Source organism: Salvia hispanica, chromosome 3 (genome assembly GCF_029641045.1).
Source record: "Salvia hispanica isolate PSC_SH4W2 chromosome 3, Shi_PSC_v1, whole genome shotgun sequence".
NCBI classification, from domain to species: domain Eukaryota; kingdom Viridiplantae; phylum Streptophyta; class Magnoliopsida; order Lamiales; family Lamiaceae; genus Salvia; species Salvia hispanica.
Genome location: NC_142694.1, coordinates 5,392,034 through 5,413,881, shown reverse-complemented (window position 1 = coordinate 5,413,881; position 21,848 = coordinate 5,392,034). Strand labels below are relative to the sequence as shown.

Here is a 21,848-nt window from a genome sequence, read left to right as displayed (position 1 = left end):
AGCTTCCGATGTCAAAATTCTTGATTTTTCGTATTTTTCTAGAAACAACTTAATGTCAATATAGCTATATACTCTAATATGTAACATAATACATGTACAATCTAAATGCTACTCCCTCCGTCCTCGATTAAGAGTCATACTTTTCCATTTCGGTTCGTCCTCAATTAAGAGTCACACTTCATTTATACCATAAATAGTAAATAGGTCTCACATTCAACTAACTCAATTCACTCACATTTTATTATAAAACCAATATAAAAAAATGGGTCTCACATTCTACTAACTTTTTCAACCAACTTTTCTTTACATTTCTTAAAACTCGTGTTCGGTTAAAGTGTGACTCTTAATCGGGGACGGAGGGAGTAAATTATATTGACATATTTAATGAATCGTATTGACATGTTTAATATATTCTATTGACATTTTGATAAAAAAATCCTGATTTTAATAGTTTTATTAATTTTTTAAATTTAAATAATAATAAAATAAAATTATACAATTTATAGACTACTAGATCTCTATAAATCTTATAATTTTAAATTAGCTTGTAGTTAGCAATTAAAGGTTGAGTTAGTCATTGATCACATCCCAATCACCTATCTATGATATAAAATTCCTTTACAATTTTAAATATATTAAGAAATACTAAATAAAAAAAAATCGAAAATGATTCATTGATCAATAAATACTAGTAGTAAACTAGTTTTCACTGGTCAATCTAAGTAGTACCCATAGTTTCATAATTTGTGTTTAATTCTCCAGTTTGATAGTTAGCTGTGATATACTCCTATTATTTCGATAATCATCAAATGTCACATATTTTTCACCATTGAACTTCACTTTACTATTTTTATAATTGAATCATACTATGTTCTATTAACTCATTTTATTTATATTTTATCATAAAATTAATATATAACTCATTTTATTTATATTTTTTTATAAAATTAATATATAATTTTTTTTTACAATTTTACATTTCTTAAAATTCATACTTAGTGTATTTGTTCATATGGGAGTAATATATCATCTATGCTGGTTTAAAAATCAAATTTGAAACCTAAATAAGTATTACTAATATTATAAAGTTTGGATGAATAACTTTGTAAAAATCTAAAATAAGTACTCTCTCCGTTCTTTAAATTTTGTCATATTTTTCCATTTATGTCCATTCTCACAAAATTTGTTACTTTTCACTTTATATCATTTTTTGTAATAGAACTCATATTCCATTAACTTATTCTCACTCCATTTTATTATAAAACTAATATGATTACGATATAAAAGTAGGATCTACACTCCCCCAATTTTTTTTAACTCACTTTCATTATATTTCTTAAAATTCATTTAAATTAAAATGTAATAAAATTTAAAGGATAAAGAGACTACTATAAATTATGGCTCGTTCAAAACATATACTCCATCAAATAAATGAACGAAATAGAGTGTTTAAAGATAAGTGTACGGGTTCCTACCTAGAGTTGAGTTGTTTCAAATTATGAGCCACATGATTTAGACTCCATAGTCAACAGGAACAAGTCATCATTTTTTAGCGTGTTGCAGATCTACTTTATTAGACTGAAGTCTATAAAAGTGAGATCTTTAAAGTCAAACTATCTGAATAAGTCCTATTTTATTTTCGTCCATATTACTATAATACTCCCTCCGTCCCCCATTAGGAGTCACACTTACGTTTCCGCACTCGTTTTATAAAAATAATAATAAATAGTTAAAGTGGAGAAATGGTAAAGTAAGAGAGAGAATAATGTAGAGAAAAATTACCTTTACATTATTCTCTCTCTTACTTTACAATTTCTCTACTTTAACTATTTGTTATCATTTTTATAAAACGAGTGCAGAAACGTAAGTGTGACTCCTAATAGGGGATGGAGGGAGTATAACTTTATTATAAGTAATAAGGAGATTATACATTCACTAATTTATTTTATTTACATTTTATTATAAAATTAATAGTAAAGTAGAGTATTACACAGTAATATTCATATTTTACTGACTTATTCAATGCATCTTTTACATTTTTAAAAATTCATACTTAAGGGTATCCGCAATGGTGCGGACGATCGTCCGTCGCATCGTCCGCCACTGCAGTTAACCATCATCCGCGCCCGATAGATCGTCCGCGGACGATGCGCGGAGGATACCCATCCTCCGTCGCATATTCCGCCACTGTGGACGACGCGGACGATGGGCACGCGTTTCTAATTTTTTTTTGAATTTTTTCAAAATTTTTTTCTTATTTAAACTCTACTATTCACTACCATTTCACACACTCCAATTTCACATCTCTTCAATTTATCTTCAATTATTCTCTCTCATCGACTCAAAAATGAATCCCGACGACTACGATTTGAGTACATCGGATGGCTGCAGACGGGCCTTGACTCGAGCCTTGTTCGATGCCGTTAATGAAGCTAAGGCGGAATGCTTGGTATAAATGCAGCGGGAGCAGGCGGAGGCGCGGGTCCCTCGCCCGATACGACGTCGGACGTTTGTCCCCCACGAGCACGACGTAGCGCACGAACGTCTGTTCGCAGATTATTTTGCCGAGAATCCAAGGTGGGGCCCGAATGTTTTTCACCGCCGTTTTAGAATGAGCCGAGATCTTTTTCTCCGCATTGTGCACACGTTGGAGGACCGTGATGAGTACTTCCAGTATCGGGAAGACGGGATCCGCAGACCCGGCCTTACGCCGTTGCAGAAGTGCACGGTTGCGATCCGCAGTTGGCCTACGGCACAACAACGGATATGTTCGACGAGTACCTTCACATCAGGGATACAACTGGCCGCGAATGTCTCAAGACTTTTTGTAAGTTAGTTGTGGAGGCTTTTGGCGACACATATTTGCGACGCCCGACTGCTGACGATTGCCAGAGCCTGATGCGGATGCACGAGACGGTGCACGGCTTCCCTGGGATGCTAGGGAGCATCGACTGTATGCACTGGCAGTGGAAGAACTGCCCGACGGCCTGAAGAGGCCAATTTACTAGCGGCTACAAGGGCAGCCACCCGACGATGATCCTAGAAGCCGTCGCTGACCACCGCCTCTGGATCTGGCATGCCTACTTTGGTGTAGCCGGGTCGAACAACGTCCTCAACTCGTCCACCCTATTCGCCGATTAGTGCAGGGGTTGCGGTCCGGCCATTCAGTTCACTGCCAACGGCCGCACACATCATATGGGGTACTACTTGGCCGATGACATATACCCTAGGTGGCCTGTTTTTTTTAAGACGATCAGCTGCCCAATTGGTGAGAGGAGAGTCTTGTTTGTAGCAAAGCAGGAGTCCGCGCGGAAGGATGTGGAGTGGGCTTTTGGGGTGCTCCAATCGCGGTGGGCAATTGTGAAAGGTCCGGCGCGTTTCTGGTACAAGGACGTCATCGCCGACGTCATGTATGCGTGCATCATCATGCATAACATGATAGTCAAACAAGAACGTGGCCATGTCACCAATTGGGTGGATGATGAAGCCGGATCTAGCTCCAGCATGGCGACCTCGCCGGTCACTCGAGGATTACCGACTGGCTTCGGTGCGTTCTACAGCGACAGGCCTCAATGCGCAATCAACAAGACCATACTCATCATGACCGACATGATTGAAGAAGTTTGGACCCGCAACCGCCGCCGTTGAGAAATTGTAGTTTTTTATTTCGTATTGTAATGTTTGAATTTTAATGAAATGAAGTTAGTTTTCCAAATTTTGAAGTATTTAAATATTCAAATAATAGAAAAATGTTTATGGCGTTGCTTAGGGCGGGCTATAATCCGTCCCACTGCAGGTGAAATAGGAGGATAATAAAATGCTGACGTAGCGGTGCATAGCGCATCGCTTAGGGCGTCCCATTGTGGATGCCCTAAATCAAATAGAAATTCTATTATAAAACGAATGGAGTAATAACTACGTTGAAGTCACCCCGCTAGTTTCATTTCTTAAAAATCACCTTATTAATTCAAGGTTCAAATCGATTATTAATCCAACTAGGATTAATAAACATTTATACAATAAATATATAATTATATCACAAATGATAAATTTAATTAATTATACTATTTCCGTCTAAATTTTGACCGTAGACTGCGACTGACTGGCAATACAGAGATCCGCGGTGGCGGTGGTGCCGCAGAAAAGCTGGCGGTGGCAGCTGTTCGTGCAGAGAGAGAGATGTGTTCAGTTAGGGTTTCGATTTGGGGAAGAAGAAGAAAGGTAAGAGAGAGAGAGAGAGAGGAGAGGGGAGAAGAAATTGGAGAGTCGCTTCTGACGGAAAGAGGGGTCGAAGGAGAAGGCCGTTTCTCCTTTATTTTTGTTTTGGGCTGCTACTTTTTGTATTAGGCCAGTGAATTTATTTAAAGAATCATTGGGCTGCTACTAATTTATGAACTTTAAAGTTTTGGGCTGAAACATGGAGTAGTATATTAATAATACTCTGATTGGACTGAGATTTATTTCCTAATTTGTGAATTAGACCACAATTTTACTATAATTTGAATTTTGTCCCATAATAGGACTACTAATTTATGCTGATTATGCGGCGCTAGTTTTAGGAGATAACATTCATTATGTGACCTGATGAAGATTATTAAAGCATAACTTCAACACAATTTTCACGTTTGCGGTGAATTGCGAACCATTGTTGCGAGCCATTCATTAAGAGATTCAAATCAAGACATAAGTGCACCCACGATGGGGCGCTCTATGCGACGCCCTAAGCCCCGCCTTATGCATCACCAGTATTTTATCCTCCGCCCCTTCCACTTGCAGTGGGGCGGACTATAGCCCGCCCTAAGCGACGCCCTAAGCATTTTACTTATATTTTGTATTTATGTTTGCAAATGTAAATAAAAATAAATAAATAAAAACAACACAATTAAAGAGAAATTCTAAATTTACTGAATTAAAAAAAAGTTACAAAATAAGGAATAAAAAAAAAGCACTAAATACAAAAAAAAAGGAGGCTAGTCTATAGTAGTCCCAACTTGCGGCTGAGGTCATTGATCATCCGCTGGATGGACTCGATTTGAGCCGGTTTGGTCGCCTGCATGAGAGCGGTGTGCGCGTCCAACAACACCCTGTAGTCGGAGGAGGCCGCCAAATCCGAGTAGGCATGGGCCGCGGTCGAAGTCGCGGACGGCGTCGAACTCGGGGTCGGCGACGGGGCCTGGTCAGGTGGTGCGGCGGAGGAGGATGTGGCCTTGCCCTTGCCCTTGGCAGCCTTGACACCAGGGGGACGCCGGGAGGACATTGGTGTGCCGGAACTCTCATCCTCGAACACCGGATTGTTGAGGTCCATTGGAGACGCGCCGCTCTCGCTACTTGTATAATCAGCGAAGGTGCGCTTCAACGCCCTCTTCCTCGCCGCCGTCAATGGGGGAATCACACCACCAACGAACTTCTGCTTGTCCCTCAAGAGCGCCCAGGACTGGTAGTGCTTGAAATCGCCGTACAATGACATGTACGACTGCATCGCTTTGTCCCGCACATCCGCGAGACTCTCGCCACTGCCCTGCTCCCTCTCGCACTTCTCGTACTCCCCCGCGAACAAATTTACCTGCTTCTTTATTTTATCATAGTGCTTGCGGAGCTGCTCCCTGTGGCACTTGTAGGCGTACGCCGGCTTGGCCGCGTTGTATTTCTCGGCGATGCGCTCCCAATACGCAGTCACCTTCTGGTTGTTGGCGAACACCGGATCCTCCGAAACATCAATCCAACATCTCGTCAAGACGATGGATTCGGGATCGGAGTAGTTCGTCCTTCTCGGGGCGAACTCTTCACACACCTCCGTTGAAGGCAACTTCTGGGCTCGTGCCTTGGTCTGCTTCTCCTTGGTGGCGGACCCAGACGCGGCGGCGGCTGCGGCGGCGGCGGAGGGGCGGTGGGGAGAAGGCTCCATGTCGGACAACCCGTACGAGTCGGTGCTGAAGTCGGGGTCGTACTCGATGTTGGTGTCGAATGAGCGGTATTCGTTGGGTTCTGTACCCGACCATCATGCACCACCGAACATCGGACTATTCGGATTTAGGTAATCTCCGGAATCCATTTTGCTTGAAATGTAGAAAATGTAGTGTGAATTTGAGAGTGAAGAGGGTGAAAAATGAAGTGAAAATGAGAGGAATATATAAGTTTTGAAAATTTAATAAAATAACAAAAAAAAAACGTAAACGCGTCGCATCATCCATCGCATCGTCCACAGTGGCGGATGATGCGATGGACGATGAGGTATCATCCGCGCATCGTCCGCGGACGATGGGTTAACCATCGTCCGCAATGCTGCAGTCCGTCGCATCGTCTGCCCCACTGCGAATGCCCTAACTGACTAAATGACCAGAATGATAACATTTCAAGTTTGTATAGATCAATTTCAATTTATTGAAAATTAGTCTTCCAAGATTAATTGTAAATTATGCTGAGTACAACAACATTTCAAAGTTTATACAGACGCCAATGTTCAGAAAATCAGCATAAATTAGTCTTGCAAGTTGCAACTATCAATTTCACCAAAAATTATTACGAACTATATCATCTCCAACTATTTAGTTCAAACTTAAATTAAACTTTCAAACTTAAATTAAACTTTGAGTGTATGACATATAAAAAAATAAAATATCATTCCAACTATCTATACAAAATTAAATTTGACATTATTTTTTGAGTATTATGTTTCACAAAATTTTTGTAGTATATTCATATTTGCTGTTTTTTAGTAGAAAAAATGGGTTTGGATTTCTAAAAATAATGAGATTTGGTTTATGACGGAGATATGTATCTAAATTGTCTATCTACACCCAAACCAAACCAAACCAAACCAGTAAGAGAAAGCTGCAACATACACACAGTGAGGACACACAGCGCATGTTCTCATTGAACACGAATCAACACGAGGGCTTCTTCTTGGATCGGAACGGCATGGCGTTGCCGAACATCGGCCTATTTTCGCCTCCGGCAGCTGGACACGCCACGTCGCCGGCTGAGGACCCCAATAAAAAAATCCGAAAACCCTACACCATTACCAAGTCACGTGAGAGCTGGACCGAACCGGAGCACGACAAGTTCCTCGAAGCGCTCCAGCTGTAAGTTCGATAGAGTTAGGGTTTTTGGAGCAGTGTTGGAATGTGGATTCGAATTTCTACTTTTTTGGTCTGTTTGAATTGCGTTGTTTAGGGTTTGATGAATTATTGTTACAATTTCTATTCAATTGAGTCACAACTTTTTTTTCATTTCCTGGTCTAGTGTAGTTTACATATTTTCTGTTATCTTTGTATAGCTTCGATCGTGATTGGAAGAAGATTGAAGCATTTATTGGATCCAAAACAGTAATTCAGGTAACTTCTATCTAGTCCTATTAGTGACAAGTAGATGAGCTTGCAGATGAACACATATAGACATGTCACATTGTAAATTATGATGGAGTTGCCACAATTCAGGAATCCTTTGTACTTTTTGCTTCATTTTTAGCATTGTGTTCTAGTTAGGATGAAAAATGAATAAGGTATACAGAACCAGGTAAGACTTTCTTACTATTTAGAATGTTAAGTGTTCTATAAGATTGTGTCACCGTAGCTGATAACGGATACCTTAGTTTAATGCGATATTTTCTCTCCCATTTATTTTTAGTGTTTTCATTCTCCTACTTCACATGTTCACAAATCTGCTGAATTTTCTTGTTGTCCTTCTTTTGCATGTAGACTTCAAATACTTGTTGCTGATTGTGCGAATCAAGTAGTAGTATGCATTTTTGGGTTTTGTTGTTTCTTGTTAGTCCCTTTGACTTGCATGTGGTGACTGAAGGATACACTATTCCATTATTTTCTAGTGATGTCAACTAGTATTAGGTCTACATATCTATTATAGGTGATGTTATTGTGTTGCCCAATGCCCACAGTAGCTTGAGACAGATTGTAACATTTGTAGATACGTAGCCATGCACAGAAGTATTTTCTTAAAGTTCAAAAGAGTGGAACCAATGAGCATCTTCCGCCACCTCGGCCAAAGAGAAAAGCTGCTCATCCATATCCCCAAAAAGCTTCTAAAATTGGTATGCACTATTTCTATTGGATCATTGTCAAATTGGCGAACTTTAAAGTAACCTAAATTTTTTTTGAAGCTCCAGTTCTTTCACAAGAGAGACCATCCTATCAAGGCTCAGCTGCTGTTCCTGATAATGGATTTGGAAGGAAGCCTGATCCTTCTGCAATACTAAGAAATGAATCTGCTGCATCTATACCTGGCTGGACAGAGAAACCTTTGCAGAACACCAAAGTTTTGCATGCAACTGGAGGTTTAACCTCTTCTCCTCTCTGTCGACAGAACATTTTATGTTCCTTGAAGGTTTTTTTTGCTAAAGTTGATTTCCTGTTGAAGGTGATGCCGGACAAACGATGCCCTATATTTGCTCTTCTGGTAGCAACAACAGCACAACAAGGACAAGGCCCACAGGTAAGATAACTGCACATGAATTTTATATGCTCGTGCTTTCCAACTTAATACTAGTGATGGTATAACTCAAAAGGGACAAAAAGGCATTATGTACTCCCCCCCCCTAATCTATTGTTTAAAGTGGTATAAGGCTTTTTAATATCTATTCAGGTAATTATAATACTATATTCTAGGGGCAATATGATGGTCAATCATAGTTTATGAAATTTATGCTTCTTGCCTAAAAGTGTTTGTGAAGTTCAAATAAGTGGCGCTTTATGTGCTATAAGTTTTACTTGTGATAGTGGTCATCTTGAGATGTGTATATATTGCACTATAATTGCTTCTGCCTTCATTCATTGATTTAATCCTTTAGCTAAATTTGATGTTTGAGTTGTCTTGCTTATCTACTTCTATTTTAGCACTGTTGTTGCTTAACTCTTCCACCTAAAGTCCTGCTGGACTACTTTAGACTTTCTCTTTGTCCAAGCTATACTGTAATTTGTAGTTCTGTTTGTCCAAGCTATACATTAATCTTTAGTCTGCCCTGGTATCCTGAGCTAGTTCTCTCATATTGCCTACTAACCTCTATTTTCGTTTGAATGCAGTTCTCCCTGATTTTGTTCAAGTGTACAGTTTCATAGGCAGTGTCTTCGACCCAAATGTGACTGGCCATTTGCAGAAATTGAAGAAGATGGACCCTATCGATATTGAAACAGTATGCTTTCTAAACTTGATTTTTCTGGTCCTCTTGTTGCTGCAACATTCCTTGACATGTTAAGGATTAGCAATCTTTCAGAATTTGATTGGATTCGATCACCTAATCAAAACAAAGACTTGGTTTTTAGTCAATAAAACAAGAAACGAAAATGATATGGATCTGAAGGCTTGTAATAGTGTGTTACAAGTATGTGATATGCTTTTCCTAATAAATTGAGGGTAGGTAGTTTACCTCGTGAAGATGAAAGTTACTTTTGCATGTTCCTTTAGTGCTGTAGCCTCTTCGCTAGTATCAGACCCTGTCTTTCTTGCATGCTCTATGTTCTGTTGAAACAATGCAATGTTGCTCTGCTCTATGCTCTCAACCTGACACCGGGTTTAGTGGATATTCTAATATAGAATTATTGTTGGGGTTTCATCTAGTTCTTTTCTCTGAATTTACATTTTAAGCATCTTAAGTAAGCTCTTAGCATCTAATTGTCTCTATCTTTGTCTCTTAAACAGGTACTATTGTTGATGAGAAATCTCTCAATCAATTTGGCTAGTCGTGATTTCGAGAATCATGTAAGTGCAAAATCACCACGAGCATTAAAGTATTCATTCAGTGGCTAGTTTCCAGTTTGCCTATGCTTGTCTGTGCATCCTCTGCCTGTTATTTGCCAAATTTATATGCTACATTTGTTGATGAGAAATTATTGTACTTAATGTCATATCTGCCTGAGTTGCGTATCATATAACATATCTAATAGATTAATATGCCACTGTTGCAGAGAAGGGTGCTGTCCTCATATGAGATTGACCCCAAGAAGGACAATGCTTTCTATGTCACTGGTTCTATCCTTTGTAGCCAATCTGAGGGTGCAGGCTAACTTTGTGTGTCATTGGTGCTTTCATGCTTTGGTACTCTCTCCATCTCCCTCTCTTCATCAATCATCCTAGGATCATGTATCTATCAGGTCATTATTGCATGGATGATTATAGGCGAACTTGATTTGGATGCCTAATTTGTTTATGGCAGGCTCTGGGCAAACTTTTAATGTGTCCTAAGGAAAAGTTGCCAATTCCTATGGTTGTAAGTATCGTTCTTGTTAAATCGTCTTCTGGCTATGCAGTTAGTGTGCCTTGTACATTACATACAGGCAAATGCAATAAAAATGAGAGGGGGTATTTGCCAGAATGTAAATTCTGATTCACTATTGTCTGTAAATGCAAATTTTGATCATATAGTGCAGCTATATATTTTAGATGATGTAACGTTTTTGCTTTTTGAGTGAATTCACAAAAATAGATGATACTTCACGCAAGATAGGCAATATCGTCTAATAAAGCTCTGTCGTTAGTACTACTTTTATTGCATTTTCCTTTGATGTAAGAATGTTAGTGTGGTTAGTGCCATGTTAAGCTTGTCAAGAAGTGGTGCTGGAACAAATTTTTGTATACTTAACAAGTCTATTCACCAATGGCCAAACTGTAAAGTTAATCTCCTGTTTATGTAACCTAATCGGCTTATCGTTTCTACCTCCTTTGATGGTTTTTATGATATTAAAAGCACGTAAACTTTTTGGCAAAATAGCTTCTAATTAATACTCCCTCCGTCCCACAAAAGATGTCACACTTGTGGGACGGCACGGGATTTTAGGAGGTTTTATTTTGTGTGTTAAATGGTGAGAGAAAATATAATTTTTATATTTATGTGAGAGAATTTTTTCCAAAAAGGGAAGTGTGACATCTTTTGCAACAAAATCTGATTTATGTGGGTAACTGGATTTTTCAGCACAAAATTATACTATGTCTATGAGTTATTAAAAAATAGAGGCTATATTAATGTAAATTCGTCAAAATAGTTAGTATGTAGGACGATGTTAACAATCGATCTACAATTAAGTAACGATTCAATCCATCCTGACCTTTTTGTGAAATTATAAATTTAATCACATCATTGAAATTTGTCAATTTTATTTTTAGCCATTATGTCGACTGTACATACCATGTCCCGCACAAGATTGAAGAGTATATTCAATGATAGCAAATGGATTATAGTTGTAAGGTATGTGATGAACCAAACTGGAATGAGATCTTTTTCAAAGACAGATCTCAAATATTTGGACTTTCTTATATTGTAAGCAGAAAGTGGAACATTAAGCACAAAATGATACTAGTATTATGGGGACTAAAAGCTAGCTATTCTCATGCAACATGAATATTCAGTTAGGAGAGAATGAGAATGGCAATATAGTAGACTAGTTCTGTCTATTTGGTTAGAAGATATATTGTCACCAGAAATACTGGAAAGCAGATGGGACACTAAGACTAAGATTGTCAAATGCTATTTACCTGCTTCCAATTTTCGAAAGACCCTCAAAGATTGGAAGTCGAGCGCAAGAACTGCATTGCATCAAATTCAAATTCACTCAGTAGGTTTGTAGGATCACCGAATGGTAGATGGTGTGGTTGCTGTGGGAGAATGTTTGGTTGGTGTGACAGTGAATACTGGGAAACAGAATTGCTAGTTTTTGTGTCCGGGTGTGGCAGATGAACATCAGACCGAGCAAGGATATTTAGACTTGGTATGTAAGAGAGAATGTCTGGGGTTGAGAACAGTGGAAAGAAACCTGCTTGATCACATAACAGATGGTGGGAGTGTAAATCTGGAACAAATATACCCATAGATGTTTGTGAGCGTGGCAGCAACACTGAGAGGTCAGGATGCCGTTTAGCTTTAAGATGACGTTTCTTAGGTCTATCATCTCTCTTGGCAACGATTTCTGACTTAGAGTTATTTCTGATGTCAACTGCAATGTTTGATGCCACCATATGATCAGCTTCCCATGAGGCTCGATTGCTATAAGGGGCTAGCATATCCTGGATCGTAATCAAGCTGTCTTCATCTGGTAAACTGATTTCAGCTTCTGCACCTTTGCTTGAATTGTTTAGGTTGTCCGGGCCTACTGAGGTCAAACTCTCTTCATCATGAAAATAGATTTTGACGTCTGAATCAGCAGGGCTGTTCTTCGGGGAGATTCTTCTTGGCTCTAGCTGCAGATGGATAGTCTCTAGTATCTCTGCCCAGAATTCATCAACTGTAGGTTGATTATCTCCAATTAACCCAACACGAAGGTTGTTGCCACCAATCACCACATTTCCGGAATTTTTCCTCCAGAAATCTTCGTAGTCATCAAGTGGTTTTGATGGCTCGATCTCATCATTTCCTTCGATGTTCCTCCTAGAACCTTCAGATTCACCAACTGGCTCTTTTGTTGAGTACTCATCAGCACCTCCAAGGGCTAAACCATAGCCAGATTGTTCATGTCCTGCAATATCATCAGCTGAACCTTTTCTATCAGAACCCCTGAAGGCTGGGGATTCTACTCCAGGTTCAGGAAAAGTGACCAGAGGTTGCCGCATCTTCTGCATAAAAGATGAAAGTCTTTTACTTATAGATACACCTCAATCACTAAAAATTCACATCCACTTTCTTTTCTTCTACAATATTGTTTTATTTTGATAGTATGTATTAACAATTCGTAAAGAGCAAAAAACAAAGAAAATTGTAGGGTTTGTAAGAGCATCTCCAAGGGAAGAAGGTATATAGAAAAGGTATATTATGTATTTACCTTCTTAAAAAGTGAAATATACCCTTCTAAGTGCAAACAACAATGATACCACAATAACAACAGAAAACATACTGTTTAATTTTGTCACATATATATGTTTGGATTATGAGGATCAATATATTTTGCTTATAGGGATTGAACAGGCACTAAAATTAAAGAATCTAACAAAGAACATCAATTTGAGAAGCACTGCCATATTGGTCATTTACTTTAGTTCTGGATTATAGAGCATTTTGATCTCAGCTTAATGATAACCTTTAGCATGTCATATCAGGGTATAGAAAATATCACAAGGTCTTTAGTTGTTAGCATTTATTCAAATGAGACACAGTGTCAGACCAAAATAATTCCATATGTCTGAAACATAAAAATCAGATCTTCTAATGTGTTTGTCTGCCTTTGAGAGGATGTACCAAAGAACGTTGATAGAATTGGTGAAACAATAATTTTAACTGATGGTGGATTCGAAGGGACATATACTCACTGCTACGAATGAAATCTGTATTTATGATGCAGCATATATACTTACCTTACTGAGATGTGGAGGGCGATAAGGGTTCTCAGTTTTGCTAAGTTGAAAGACATCACATTTTTGTATCTCATGATGCAAAACCCCAGCATCCTGTTCAGGTTTTTGAGGTAATGGCTGACACACTTCTTTTCCATCTGCATGTCAATTTAAACATCTCAAATATTGCATCAGAAGAACTTGAAGAGGTGTCTTTTGTTTGAGCTACTAAAACTACATCAAGGTTCAGATGATAGGTCATTGACTCCTTGCACACAAAACACACATTTCTTCAGGCAAATCAACCTGATGAGAATAGTCTGGGCAGTTATTTATATATTAATTTATGAACACATAGTTAAAAGAAAACAAGCGGCAAGAGTGGTAAATCAAATGTAACAACATTAACAGCTTATCTAAAGTCCAAATAGTAGTACAAAATAAGTTGCCTACTCTAAATACCCCCCTCATGAATTCAAATAAATGATCCATCAAATTTCTGAATACCCTGCACAGATTTTAAATCTAACAGTGATGGAGCAATATATTTGGTTATATACACAAGTTAGAAGTTAAATAAAGATTTGGCTGGACTGAATAATAGTATAAGGATGTTTTGAAACTTAAAATAGTAAAATCAATTGGTGCCATGGCTGCCAAGCTTTATAAATGTTTACACAAGGTGTGGGAAAAGAATGTCCGGTTCAACAATCACCAAAGCTATTGCAACATGTTCTCCAACACGTTTGAATAGGACTATAAGCAACACCAACGCCGCAAGAGCAAAAATAACAATTCACAGTTCACACAGTTCATCTACATTCAACAAGAAAATTAGAATGAAATGCAAAAAGCTAGTCAATATAAAACTACACATACCAGATCTACAATTTTTTTGCAAGTGACTCTCTTTACTCTGTGTATACAAATAATCATCCTGTCTTTCATCACGCAAAGGCAAATTCCTTGTAGTTCTAAGAAATGGACCATGATCAAATGGTTTCCCAAATATGCTTTTGAGTTCTACCGTAGCTTCAGATCCTACATCAAACTCTCTGCTTGAAACAAATATCATTTTTAGTTTTCCAGAAAATCAGAGTTAACTTTAGTACTCTCTCACAACTGGACAGAGAGCGACATACCAATTTTTTAATAGAAAATCATTCCACTGATTTATCAACAAAACTTCTCCTCAATGGAATAAAAGAGGCATACAAATGTAGAGCCTAATCAATGGAGCACTATCCAATATACTTCCGTGAATATCCGGCAACTTTTTTCAGCTAATTCAAAAAAAAAAAGAAAGAAAAAAGAAAAAGAAGAAGAGGATATTGAAGGAGATATTTCTCACCGCAGCACTAACAGGTTGAAATCACTCGGTAATTTGCGGCACACCTCTACTTCAGTTAATTCCAAAAGCAAAGCTCTTGTATACTTAATTCTAGACTTTCTGCACCTGCAAATTAAAAACAGATGCGAAAATCGCAGCTTCGCAGGATCAAAAAGATGAAAAAACTACAAATTGTTACGACGTTAAAAGCTAATTAACTGCAGCAAACAAGTAAACAAAGTACATGGAAAACTCATCTTCGGTTCCTTCCAGCTCCAGCGTTTCCTCCAAGCCAGTATCGTCAACTTGTTCGATCATTTCTCGGATTTCATCTGCAAATGTGGAATTTGAACCCTAGAATTATCAATTTGTTCACAAAAACGGAAGTAGGAATTAGAAAGAGAAGCGGAGCCCGAACTGGAAGCTTGAAATGTGATCGAAACTCGATTGAGAAAGGCGGTGAGGTTGAAAGCTCAGTTTGCATATAATGTGTAGAAGGGGGAGAAAAGAGGAAAAGAAATGAAGAATTTGATTGGAATATGAGGTTTGCAGAGGAAGAAATACGGATTTAGCAAAAAAAATAAAAGCGGAGGCACATGCAGCAGCAGCTCTGTAGTAGTAGAGTGATATTTTGTGTATGCAACAACCTACTGTACGAAAAAAGTTAGTGAAACTTCACATCATTATTTAAAATTCATGCCATTATTTAGTTGGTGAAATGATTATCTTATACTCCATGTTGGAGTTTGAAATACAACGACCACAAAAATAAATGGCCAAGAATCATAATCATAAATCATGCTAATTTTTTTTAAAAAAAGTTACTACAAAGTACTAACAAGTTATAAGGTTCATCAACCAAACCTACTAAATTTCCATTAATAATAATAAAATTATATTTTTAAACATTTTAACGAAACAAAGCGAAACACATAATACTCTCGTTATACATCACTAGTTTTAATATAAAATTGATAAAGTAGATAGAGATAGAACGAAAAGTGTAGTGGAAATTGGGCTCCACCTCATTAGTGAGAAAGAAATCTCCTAAAATCAAAAGGTTTTATTTTTAGGTGACGGACCAATATTGAAGTGGTTTCTATTTGTAGAGGACGGAGGAAGTATATACTCCATCTGTCCCAAAAAAAAGAGAGGCCAAATTTCCTTTTTTCTCCGTTCCATACAAATAGTCCATATTCATTTAAGACAAATTTTTTTTCTCATTTTCTTTTATTTTATCATTTATACGTCTCACCATCTACTAGTATATTATTTCAATTACATTTTTCTCTCTTTCTTACTTTAGTAATTATACTGTAAAATTCATAACATCCCTAATTAACCTATTTCTGTGAGGAAGAGAAAATATGATAATTTAGAGAGTTGTTAAAAAAGCGAGTACAAAAAATAAGATCAATATTCGATAACAACCAAGCCTACGTACATGAAAACATTTAATAAATGTATAAATCTTTGATTATTTTATATATGAATTAAGTCACATATACCTAGCCTTTTGTAATCTAATTTAAAGTTTTATTAATGGTAACCAAATTATTAATTAATTTAAAAACATAGTACTACTACTTTGGGCTACTGGGCCCATTTTCAACTAATGGTCCTAGCTTAATTCGGCCTAAGAATTTTTCGTTGGGCCTAGTAGTTAGAACCCGAGATCTCCCTACAAAACCCTAATTCCCTTTGGTTTTAGGGATTCCTTTTTCCATTAGCTGCTGCATCTTCTGCCTTCCATTGTCGGATCTCCTTCGTCTCTCTTCCACAACCGTCTTCAACCATGGTACGAATTCCTCATCATATTAACCGTCAATTGTTTTAACGTTGAGACGTTTGGTCCATCTTTTTCTTCTAATCTAACATTGCTTGTATTGATTTTTTTAGATTATCACAGAGAAGAACCGTAGAGAGATCTCCAAATACCTTTTCCAAGGTATCATTAGCTTTTTGTTCGTCTTTTTTAAACAAATTATTCGCTGTATATTTATCTGCGGCGTCAATTTGTTGTTTTCTTATGCGCGTGGAAAATCCAGAGGGCGTATGCTATGCGAAGAAGGATTACAATTTGGCGAAGCACCCGGAAATCGATGTCCCGAACCTTCAGGTGATTAAGCTTATGCAGAGCTTCAAATCGAAGGAATACGTTCGTGAGACCTTCGCATGGATGCATTACTATTGGTACCTCACGAACGATGGAATTGAGTTCCTTCGCACATACCTCAATCTGCCTTCGGAGATTGTGCCCGCCACGCTGAAGAAGTCTGCCAAGCCCCTTGGCCGCCCCTTGGGTGGGCCTGGTGGCGATCGCCCTCGGTCAGTATATGCTGTTCATGTGCAAATTCGCTTCCTGGTTTTTGATTATTCTTAGTTTTGTTCGCGTGATAATGCAATGTATGTTAAATAGTGGAGATATATTAGGATGTGGTTTCTGTTCTTTTATGTTGTGAAGATTTGTGTGCAGGGTATTTATCTGTCTAAAATATGTGTTTTCACTTTCTGTGGAATGGAAACATGTTTACAAAGTTTTGCTGTGCATCTTTCATCTCAAATGTGTCTTCTACTTTTGCAGTGGACCTCCCAGAGATGGTGACAGGCCACGATTTGGTGACCGAGATGGCTACCGTGGTGGACCAAGAGGACCAGCTGGTGAATTTGGTGGTGAGAAGGGTGGAGCTCCTGCTGATTACCAGCCAAACTTCAGGGTAATGTCAATAAACTTGTTCTGTTTGGTTGCCACTAATCTGTTCATCAATGTGATTTGCACTAGTTTTTATTGTGTTGATATTTGTAGTTTAGTGTCTACTTTGTAGGAGTTGCATATCTTATCAGTTTCTTAATTTTACTATGTTCAACTCTATGTATTATTCTATCCATTCATTTTCAATCAAAACAAGTTCTTAGTTGTCAAACCATTGTAAATCATGGAAATTAAGCGTAGCACAGGAGTAAATTTTAGAGGTCCACTATGCCATCGGTATCAACCTAGGTAAATAAGGTATTAAACACTTTTTATTTATGTTTGTGTGATTAAAAAATATGCTCTAGTGATTTGACTATCTTAGTTGCTGGATTAAGGTTGGACTTTCTCAAGTCCTTCACAACAAGTTTGATTTTACATTTTGTGTTTCCATTGCCTGTTGAACTTCCTGCATTTTGGATCCTGTGATACGTGTCATATCCATTTGCCTTCTTCAATTGACGGAATCAGAAGCAATTGAGCTAATTTGGTATAGTAAAAATAAAACAAACATTCTTATAAATGCAGGGTACTGGAGCGCGGCCTGGTTTTGGCAGAGGAGCTGGTGGCTTTGGTGGAGCACCTTCTAGTTAAATTTGTTGTTTTGCAGTTTCTTAGTTTCTGGGAATTCATGATGAGATTGTATGGAACCTAAGTTGCATTTTGCATTCTAATGGCGTAATGAACTTGTGTCGCTCTACAATTTTGTTTTCTTTGAACCAGAATTTGTGTTGGGCTTCTTGTTACTTCTGTGAGGCTTTTTTGCCAACTATAAAATATTTTTCCTTAACGGTTATTGTTGGTTATTGAACACACTCTTCATATTTCTGCTATTTAAGTTAAACTCAGATTTTATAGTTTAAGATTTCGCATATATACAACAAACTCTTGATGCTTTATTTATCTTTTATTATTACTATTTGTCGTTTAAAATTACATTCACACAACCCATTCAAGTTGCAATAAATTTTCTCATGTTTTACGGTCACTAATTTTTCTTTCAGTCAACTTCTGTGATAATTGATTGCAACTTTGAACTGTTTTTGGTCAATTTATGTCGTCTCTAAGATTTTTCAACTCATGAGAAGTTCGATCACTTAACTAAGACTCAGCTTGTTGGTTTGAAAAAAAATAGGCACTGGTATGAAAAAAGTAGAAAAATACCACTATTAGTTGTTAAACTATCATCTTTCAGATGCAACTCACAGAAAGTACACCACCATTGAAACGACCAAACAACGAAAGAGCAAATAAAACACACACTAGGACGCACTTACACCAACAACCACCAAAAACAATGTTTTAGACTCATCATATCCACAGCTAAAACCTCAATTGTTCATTGACTTAATCAACCTCCTCCATCTTGCTCTCCTCAACACCCTCATCCTCCAGCGCAGGCATATCAGCATCCTCAGCAACTTCATCCTCCTCAATGCTCAAACCAAGCTTCAGCATCCTGTGGATTCTCGACGCAAATGTGTTGGGCTCATCTAAGCTGAAACCAGAAGTCAGTAGAGCCGTCTCAAACAACAGCATCACCAGATCCTTCACCGACTTATCATTCTTGTCTGCCTCAGCTCGCTTCCTCAGCTCCTCCATGATCCCATTATCCGGGTTGATCTCCATCGTTTTCTTGCTCGACATGTAGGAGCCCATGCTGCTGTCCCTAAGCGCCTGAGCCTTCATGATCCTCTCCATATTCGCAGTCCACCCATATTCACCTGTCACCAGGCAGCACGGGGAGTCCACAATCCTGTCAGAGACCACAACCTTCTCCACTTTGTCGCCCAAGATTTCCTTCATCACCTTGCAGAGGCTCTCGAATGACTTCTTCTTCTCCTCTTTCTTCTTCTTCTCTTCCTCTGTTTCATCATCCAGTTTCAACCCCTCCTTTGTGGCGGAGACAAGCTTCTTTCCATCGTACTCCTTGAGCTGCCCAACGGCATACTCATCAATGGCATCAACCATGTACAGCACTTCATAGCCTTTCTTCTTGAGGCGCTCAAGGAAGGGCGAGTTCTCCACGGCCTTCTTGCTCTCACCAGTAATATAGAAGATATCCTTCTGTCCCTCCTTCATTCTTGTGACATAGTCCTTCAAGCTAGTTAATTCATCGCCGCTCTTGGTAGAGTAGTATCTGAGCAAGTCAGCCAGTTTAGCTCTGTTCTGGCTGTCTTCATGGATACCCAGCTTCAAATTCTTCGAGAAGGCCTCGTAAAACTTGTTGTAATCCTCCTTGTTCTCCGCAATCTCATTGAACATCTCAATGCATTTCTTCACAAGATTCTTCCTGATAACCTTGAGAATCTTGTTCTGCTGCAACATCTCACGGGAAATGTTGAGTGGTAGATCATCAGAATCCACTACGCCTTTCACAAATCCGAGGTACTCAGGGATAAGCTCCTCACAATTGTCCATGATGAACACCCTTCTAACATAGAGCTTGATGTTGTTCATCTTCTTTCTAGTGTCAAAGAGATCAAAAGGAGCCCTCTTCGGAACAAAGAGGATGGCCTTGAACTCGAGCTGGCCCTCGACAGAGAAGTGCTTGACAGCAAGGTGATCCTCCCAGTCATTGGTCAGGCTCTTGTAGAAGGAGGCATACTCATCCTTGGTGATCTCCTCCGGCTTGCGCAGCCATATCGGTTTCTGTTTGTTAATGAGCTCCCACTCGTGAGAAACCTCCTTAATTTTCTTCTTCTTCTTTGCCTTGTCGCTATCCTTCTCCTCGTCTACCTCCTCCACGTCTCCATCCTCTTCCTTCTTCTCCTTTGGCTCATCATCTTCATCGTCACTGATCTCTTTCTCAGTCGTCTTCTCCGCCCACAGGTAAATAGGGTAGCTAATGAACTCAGAGTGCTTCTTCACAAGATCCTTGATTCTCCTCTCCTCAAGGTACTCCAACTACACATGACAATACACATTAAGACGAAGAATTCAGCCACCAATTTATCCCATAAATACCAAATACAGCTAGATACTAGAGTTCTAAAAATGTATAAACATGATCTAACAGCTCGGAATCCCTTTCATTTCTCTAATTTAAATGCTCAAATGCATCTATCAAAATTAGATTCTACTAAGATTATATCAGATTGCTGAACAATGATAGGTTAATGTGCACAAATTTCTGCCGGCAATGAATCCAAATTAGAGGTTAGCAAAGAGTGAATACCTGATCTTCCTTCAAGAAGAGAGTTATTTTAGTTCCCCTGCCAAGCTGCTCTCCGTCGACATCCCTTGTTACAGTGAAGGAACCACCAGCTTGCGATTCCCAAATGTATTGCTCATCGTCATTGTGCTTGGTAGTGACAATGACCTTCTCCGCCACAAGGTACGCCGAATAGAATCCCACACCAAACTGCCCAATCATACTCACGTCCGCACCGGCCTGCAACGCCTCCATGAATTCCTTGGTACCAGACCTCGCAATAGTCCCCAAATTGTTCACCAAATCTGCCGAATTCAACAAAAAACAAAATCAGCACAATCAAACAAACAAATCTCCCCAAAATCATCCGCATCAACCACCGATATCTACATTACCTGCTTTGGTCATTCCAATTCCGCTATCGATGATCGAAAGCGTCTTGTTCGCCTTGTCAGGGACGAGACGGATGAACAGCTCCGGCTGAGCGTCGAGCTTGCTCTTATCCGTCAAGCCTTCAAATCGGATCTTGTCCAGGGCATCGGAGGCGTTGCTGATCAGTTCTCGGAGGAAAATCTCCTTGTTACTGTAGAACGTGTTGATGATCAAGCTCAGGAGCTGGTTGATCTCCGCCTGGAAGGCGAAGGTCTCGGCATTGTCCGCCATCTGAACTTCTGCCATTGCAATCACCAGAGGGGAATTCGATTGAGATTTGGAATTAACTTCTTAGATTGCGTATGATAGCAAGAGAGAGAGATGACTGTAATTCGCTGCTTTTCTCGATTGAGGAATGCCGAATGGATGCGGAAGTTTATATAGGTGGTGAAGTATTCTAGGAGGTTCGATAGGTGATCGTGGAGAGAGAGTTCTGGTGAGGTCGAGCCAACACCGGGAAGGTTCTGGAGCCTTCTACTGGAGCCTGGATTTCTTTGTTTCCCGCGATATTTCTCGAGGCTACTGGCTACTTTAAAATATTTTATATTTTATATTTATCAGTTCATTTACAGAAAATATTTATTTGTAATAAAAATCAAAACATGATTTTTAAATTTTTATACTACTATCCGGTGGAGTGTAATTTTGATTTATCCGCCAAAATTAACCTTTTAAATTTTGATGATATGATGGAGCACGTTTTTCTCTTTCTCATATCTATTTTTCTTAGTTATTAGCTTGTGCTCGCTAATTTCATAAATAAATCAATTAACCAATTTCATAAATTCTAACTTTTGAAGGTTCATGTAGTCACAATAATAGAATCATTGCTTCTTTATAAATTATAAATAAATATAATTTATGAATAAATAAACATGATCACGTAGTTGTTAAGTTTGTATAATAATTAA

At 38.6% G+C, this 21,848-nt stretch overlaps 4 protein-coding genes across 8 annotated transcripts; 2 read left to right on the top strand and 2 right to left on the bottom strand.

Moving 5' to 3' along the window:
- The first annotated feature begins 6,767 nt into the window (after positions 1-6,767).
- LOC125211397 (protein REVEILLE 6-like) lies at positions 6,768-10,396 on the top strand. Of its 4 annotated transcripts, none has more exons than XM_048111167.2 (9): positions 6,768-7,082; positions 7,277-7,334; positions 7,924-8,047; positions 8,123-8,290; positions 8,374-8,448; positions 9,036-9,145; positions 9,652-9,711; positions 9,915-10,047; positions 10,166-10,396. In XM_048111167.2, exons 1-8 carry the CDS (start codon positions 6,865-6,867, stop codon positions 10,014-10,016), a joined length of 915 nt encoding a protein of 304 aa, XP_047967124.2. In that variant the 5' UTR covers positions 6,768-6,864; the 3' UTR covers positions 10,017-10,047; positions 10,166-10,396. The 4 variants fall into 4 exon arrangements, with proteins under 4 accessions (XP_047967124.2, XP_047967122.2, XP_088924729.1 ...); XM_048111165.2 differs by having other exon boundaries at positions 6,771-7,082; positions 8,117-8,290; XM_089068603.1 differs by having other exon boundaries at positions 6,772-7,082; positions 9,918-10,047.
- An 816-nt stretch (positions 10,397-11,212) lies between these two features.
- LOC125212914 (uncharacterized) lies at positions 11,213-15,188 on the bottom strand. 2 transcript variants are annotated; one of them, XM_048113210.2, is made up of 6 exons: positions 15,018-15,188; positions 14,844-14,931; positions 14,621-14,725; positions 14,149-14,324; positions 13,291-13,427; positions 11,213-12,552 (listed from the first exon to the last, which is right to left on the bottom strand). In XM_048113210.2, exons 2-6 carry the CDS (start codon positions 14,915-14,917, stop codon positions 11,506-11,508), a joined length of 1,539 nt encoding a protein of 512 aa, XP_047969167.2. In that variant the 5' UTR covers positions 14,918-14,931; positions 15,018-15,188; the 3' UTR covers positions 11,213-11,505. The 2 variants fall into 2 exon arrangements, with proteins under 2 accessions (XP_047969167.2, XP_047969166.2); XM_048113209.2 differs by having other exon boundaries at positions 11,213-12,555; positions 15,018-15,186.
- Positions 15,189-16,269: 1,081 nt separating this feature from the next.
- Positions 16,270-18,147, top strand: LOC125214637 (small ribosomal subunit protein eS10z-like). The gene is made up of 5 exons (XM_048115744.2): positions 16,270-16,397; positions 16,499-16,547; positions 16,648-16,927; positions 17,184-17,316; positions 17,880-18,147. Exons 1-5 carry the CDS (start codon positions 16,395-16,397, stop codon positions 17,943-17,945), a joined length of 531 nt encoding a protein of 176 aa, XP_047971701.1. The 5' UTR covers positions 16,270-16,394; the 3' UTR covers positions 17,946-18,147.
- A 348-nt stretch (positions 18,148-18,495) lies between these two features.
- On the bottom strand, positions 18,496-21,366 carry HSP90.1 (heat shock-like protein). The gene is made up of 3 exons (XM_048115743.2): positions 20,901-21,366; positions 20,530-20,810; positions 18,496-20,258 (listed from the first exon to the last, which is right to left on the bottom strand). Exons 1-3 carry the CDS (start codon positions 21,181-21,183, stop codon positions 18,699-18,701), a joined length of 2,124 nt encoding a protein of 707 aa, XP_047971700.1. The 5' UTR covers positions 21,184-21,366; the 3' UTR covers positions 18,496-18,698.
- Between the last annotated feature and the right edge of the window lie 482 nt (positions 21,367-21,848).

What these genes read in the sequence shown, in the direction of transcription:
- LOC125211397 (XM_048111165.2), top strand. Translation starts at nt 6,865, where the DNA reads ATGTTCTCATTGAACACGAATCAACACGAGGGCTTCTTCTTGGATCGG. An exon ending in GATCCAAAACAGTAATTCAG is followed by an intron (nt 7,335 to 7,923) that starts GTAACTTCTATC and finishes TAACATTTGTAG; the next exon opens with ATACGTAGCCATGCACAGAA. An exon ending in CCAAAAAGCTTCTAAAATTG is followed by an intron (nt 8,048 to 8,116) that starts GTATGCACTATT and finishes TTTTTTTTGAAG; the next exon opens with CTCCAGTTCTTTCACAAGAG.
- LOC125212914 (XM_048113209.2), bottom strand. Translation starts at nt 14,917, where the DNA reads ATGATCGAACAAGTTGACGATACTGGCTTGGAGGAAACGCTGGAGCTG. An exon ending in TTCAACCTGTTAGTGCTGCG is followed by an intron (nt 14,325 to 14,620) that starts GTGAGAAATATC and finishes TGTTTCAAGCAG; the next exon opens with AGAGTTTGATGTAGGATCTG. An exon ending in GCCCTCCACATCTCAGTAAG is followed by an intron (nt 12,556 to 13,290) that starts GTAAGTATATAT and finishes TCTTTTATGCAG; the next exon opens with AAGATGCGGCAACCTCTGGT.
- LOC125214637 (XM_048115744.2), top strand. An exon ending in CTCCAAATACCTTTTCCAAG is followed by an intron (nt 16,548 to 16,647) that starts GTATCATTAGCT and finishes TGGAAAATCCAG; the next exon opens with AGGGCGTATGCTATGCGAAG. An exon ending in ATTACCAGCCAAACTTCAGG is followed by an intron (nt 17,317 to 17,879) that starts GTAATGTCAATA and finishes TTATAAATGCAG; the next exon opens with GGTACTGGAGCGCGGCCTGG.
- HSP90.1 (XM_048115743.2), bottom strand. Translation starts at nt 21,183, where the DNA reads ATGGCAGAAGTTCAGATGGCGGACAATGCCGAGACCTTCGCCTTCCAG. An exon ending in AATTGGAATGACCAAAGCAG is followed by an intron (nt 20,811 to 20,900) that starts GTAATGTAGATA and finishes TGAATTCGGCAG; the next exon opens with ATTTGGTGAACAATTTGGGG. An exon ending in TCTTCTTGAAGGAAGATCAG is followed by an intron (nt 20,259 to 20,529) that starts GTATTCACTCTT and finishes TGTCATGTGTAG; the next exon opens with TTGGAGTACCTTGAGGAGAG.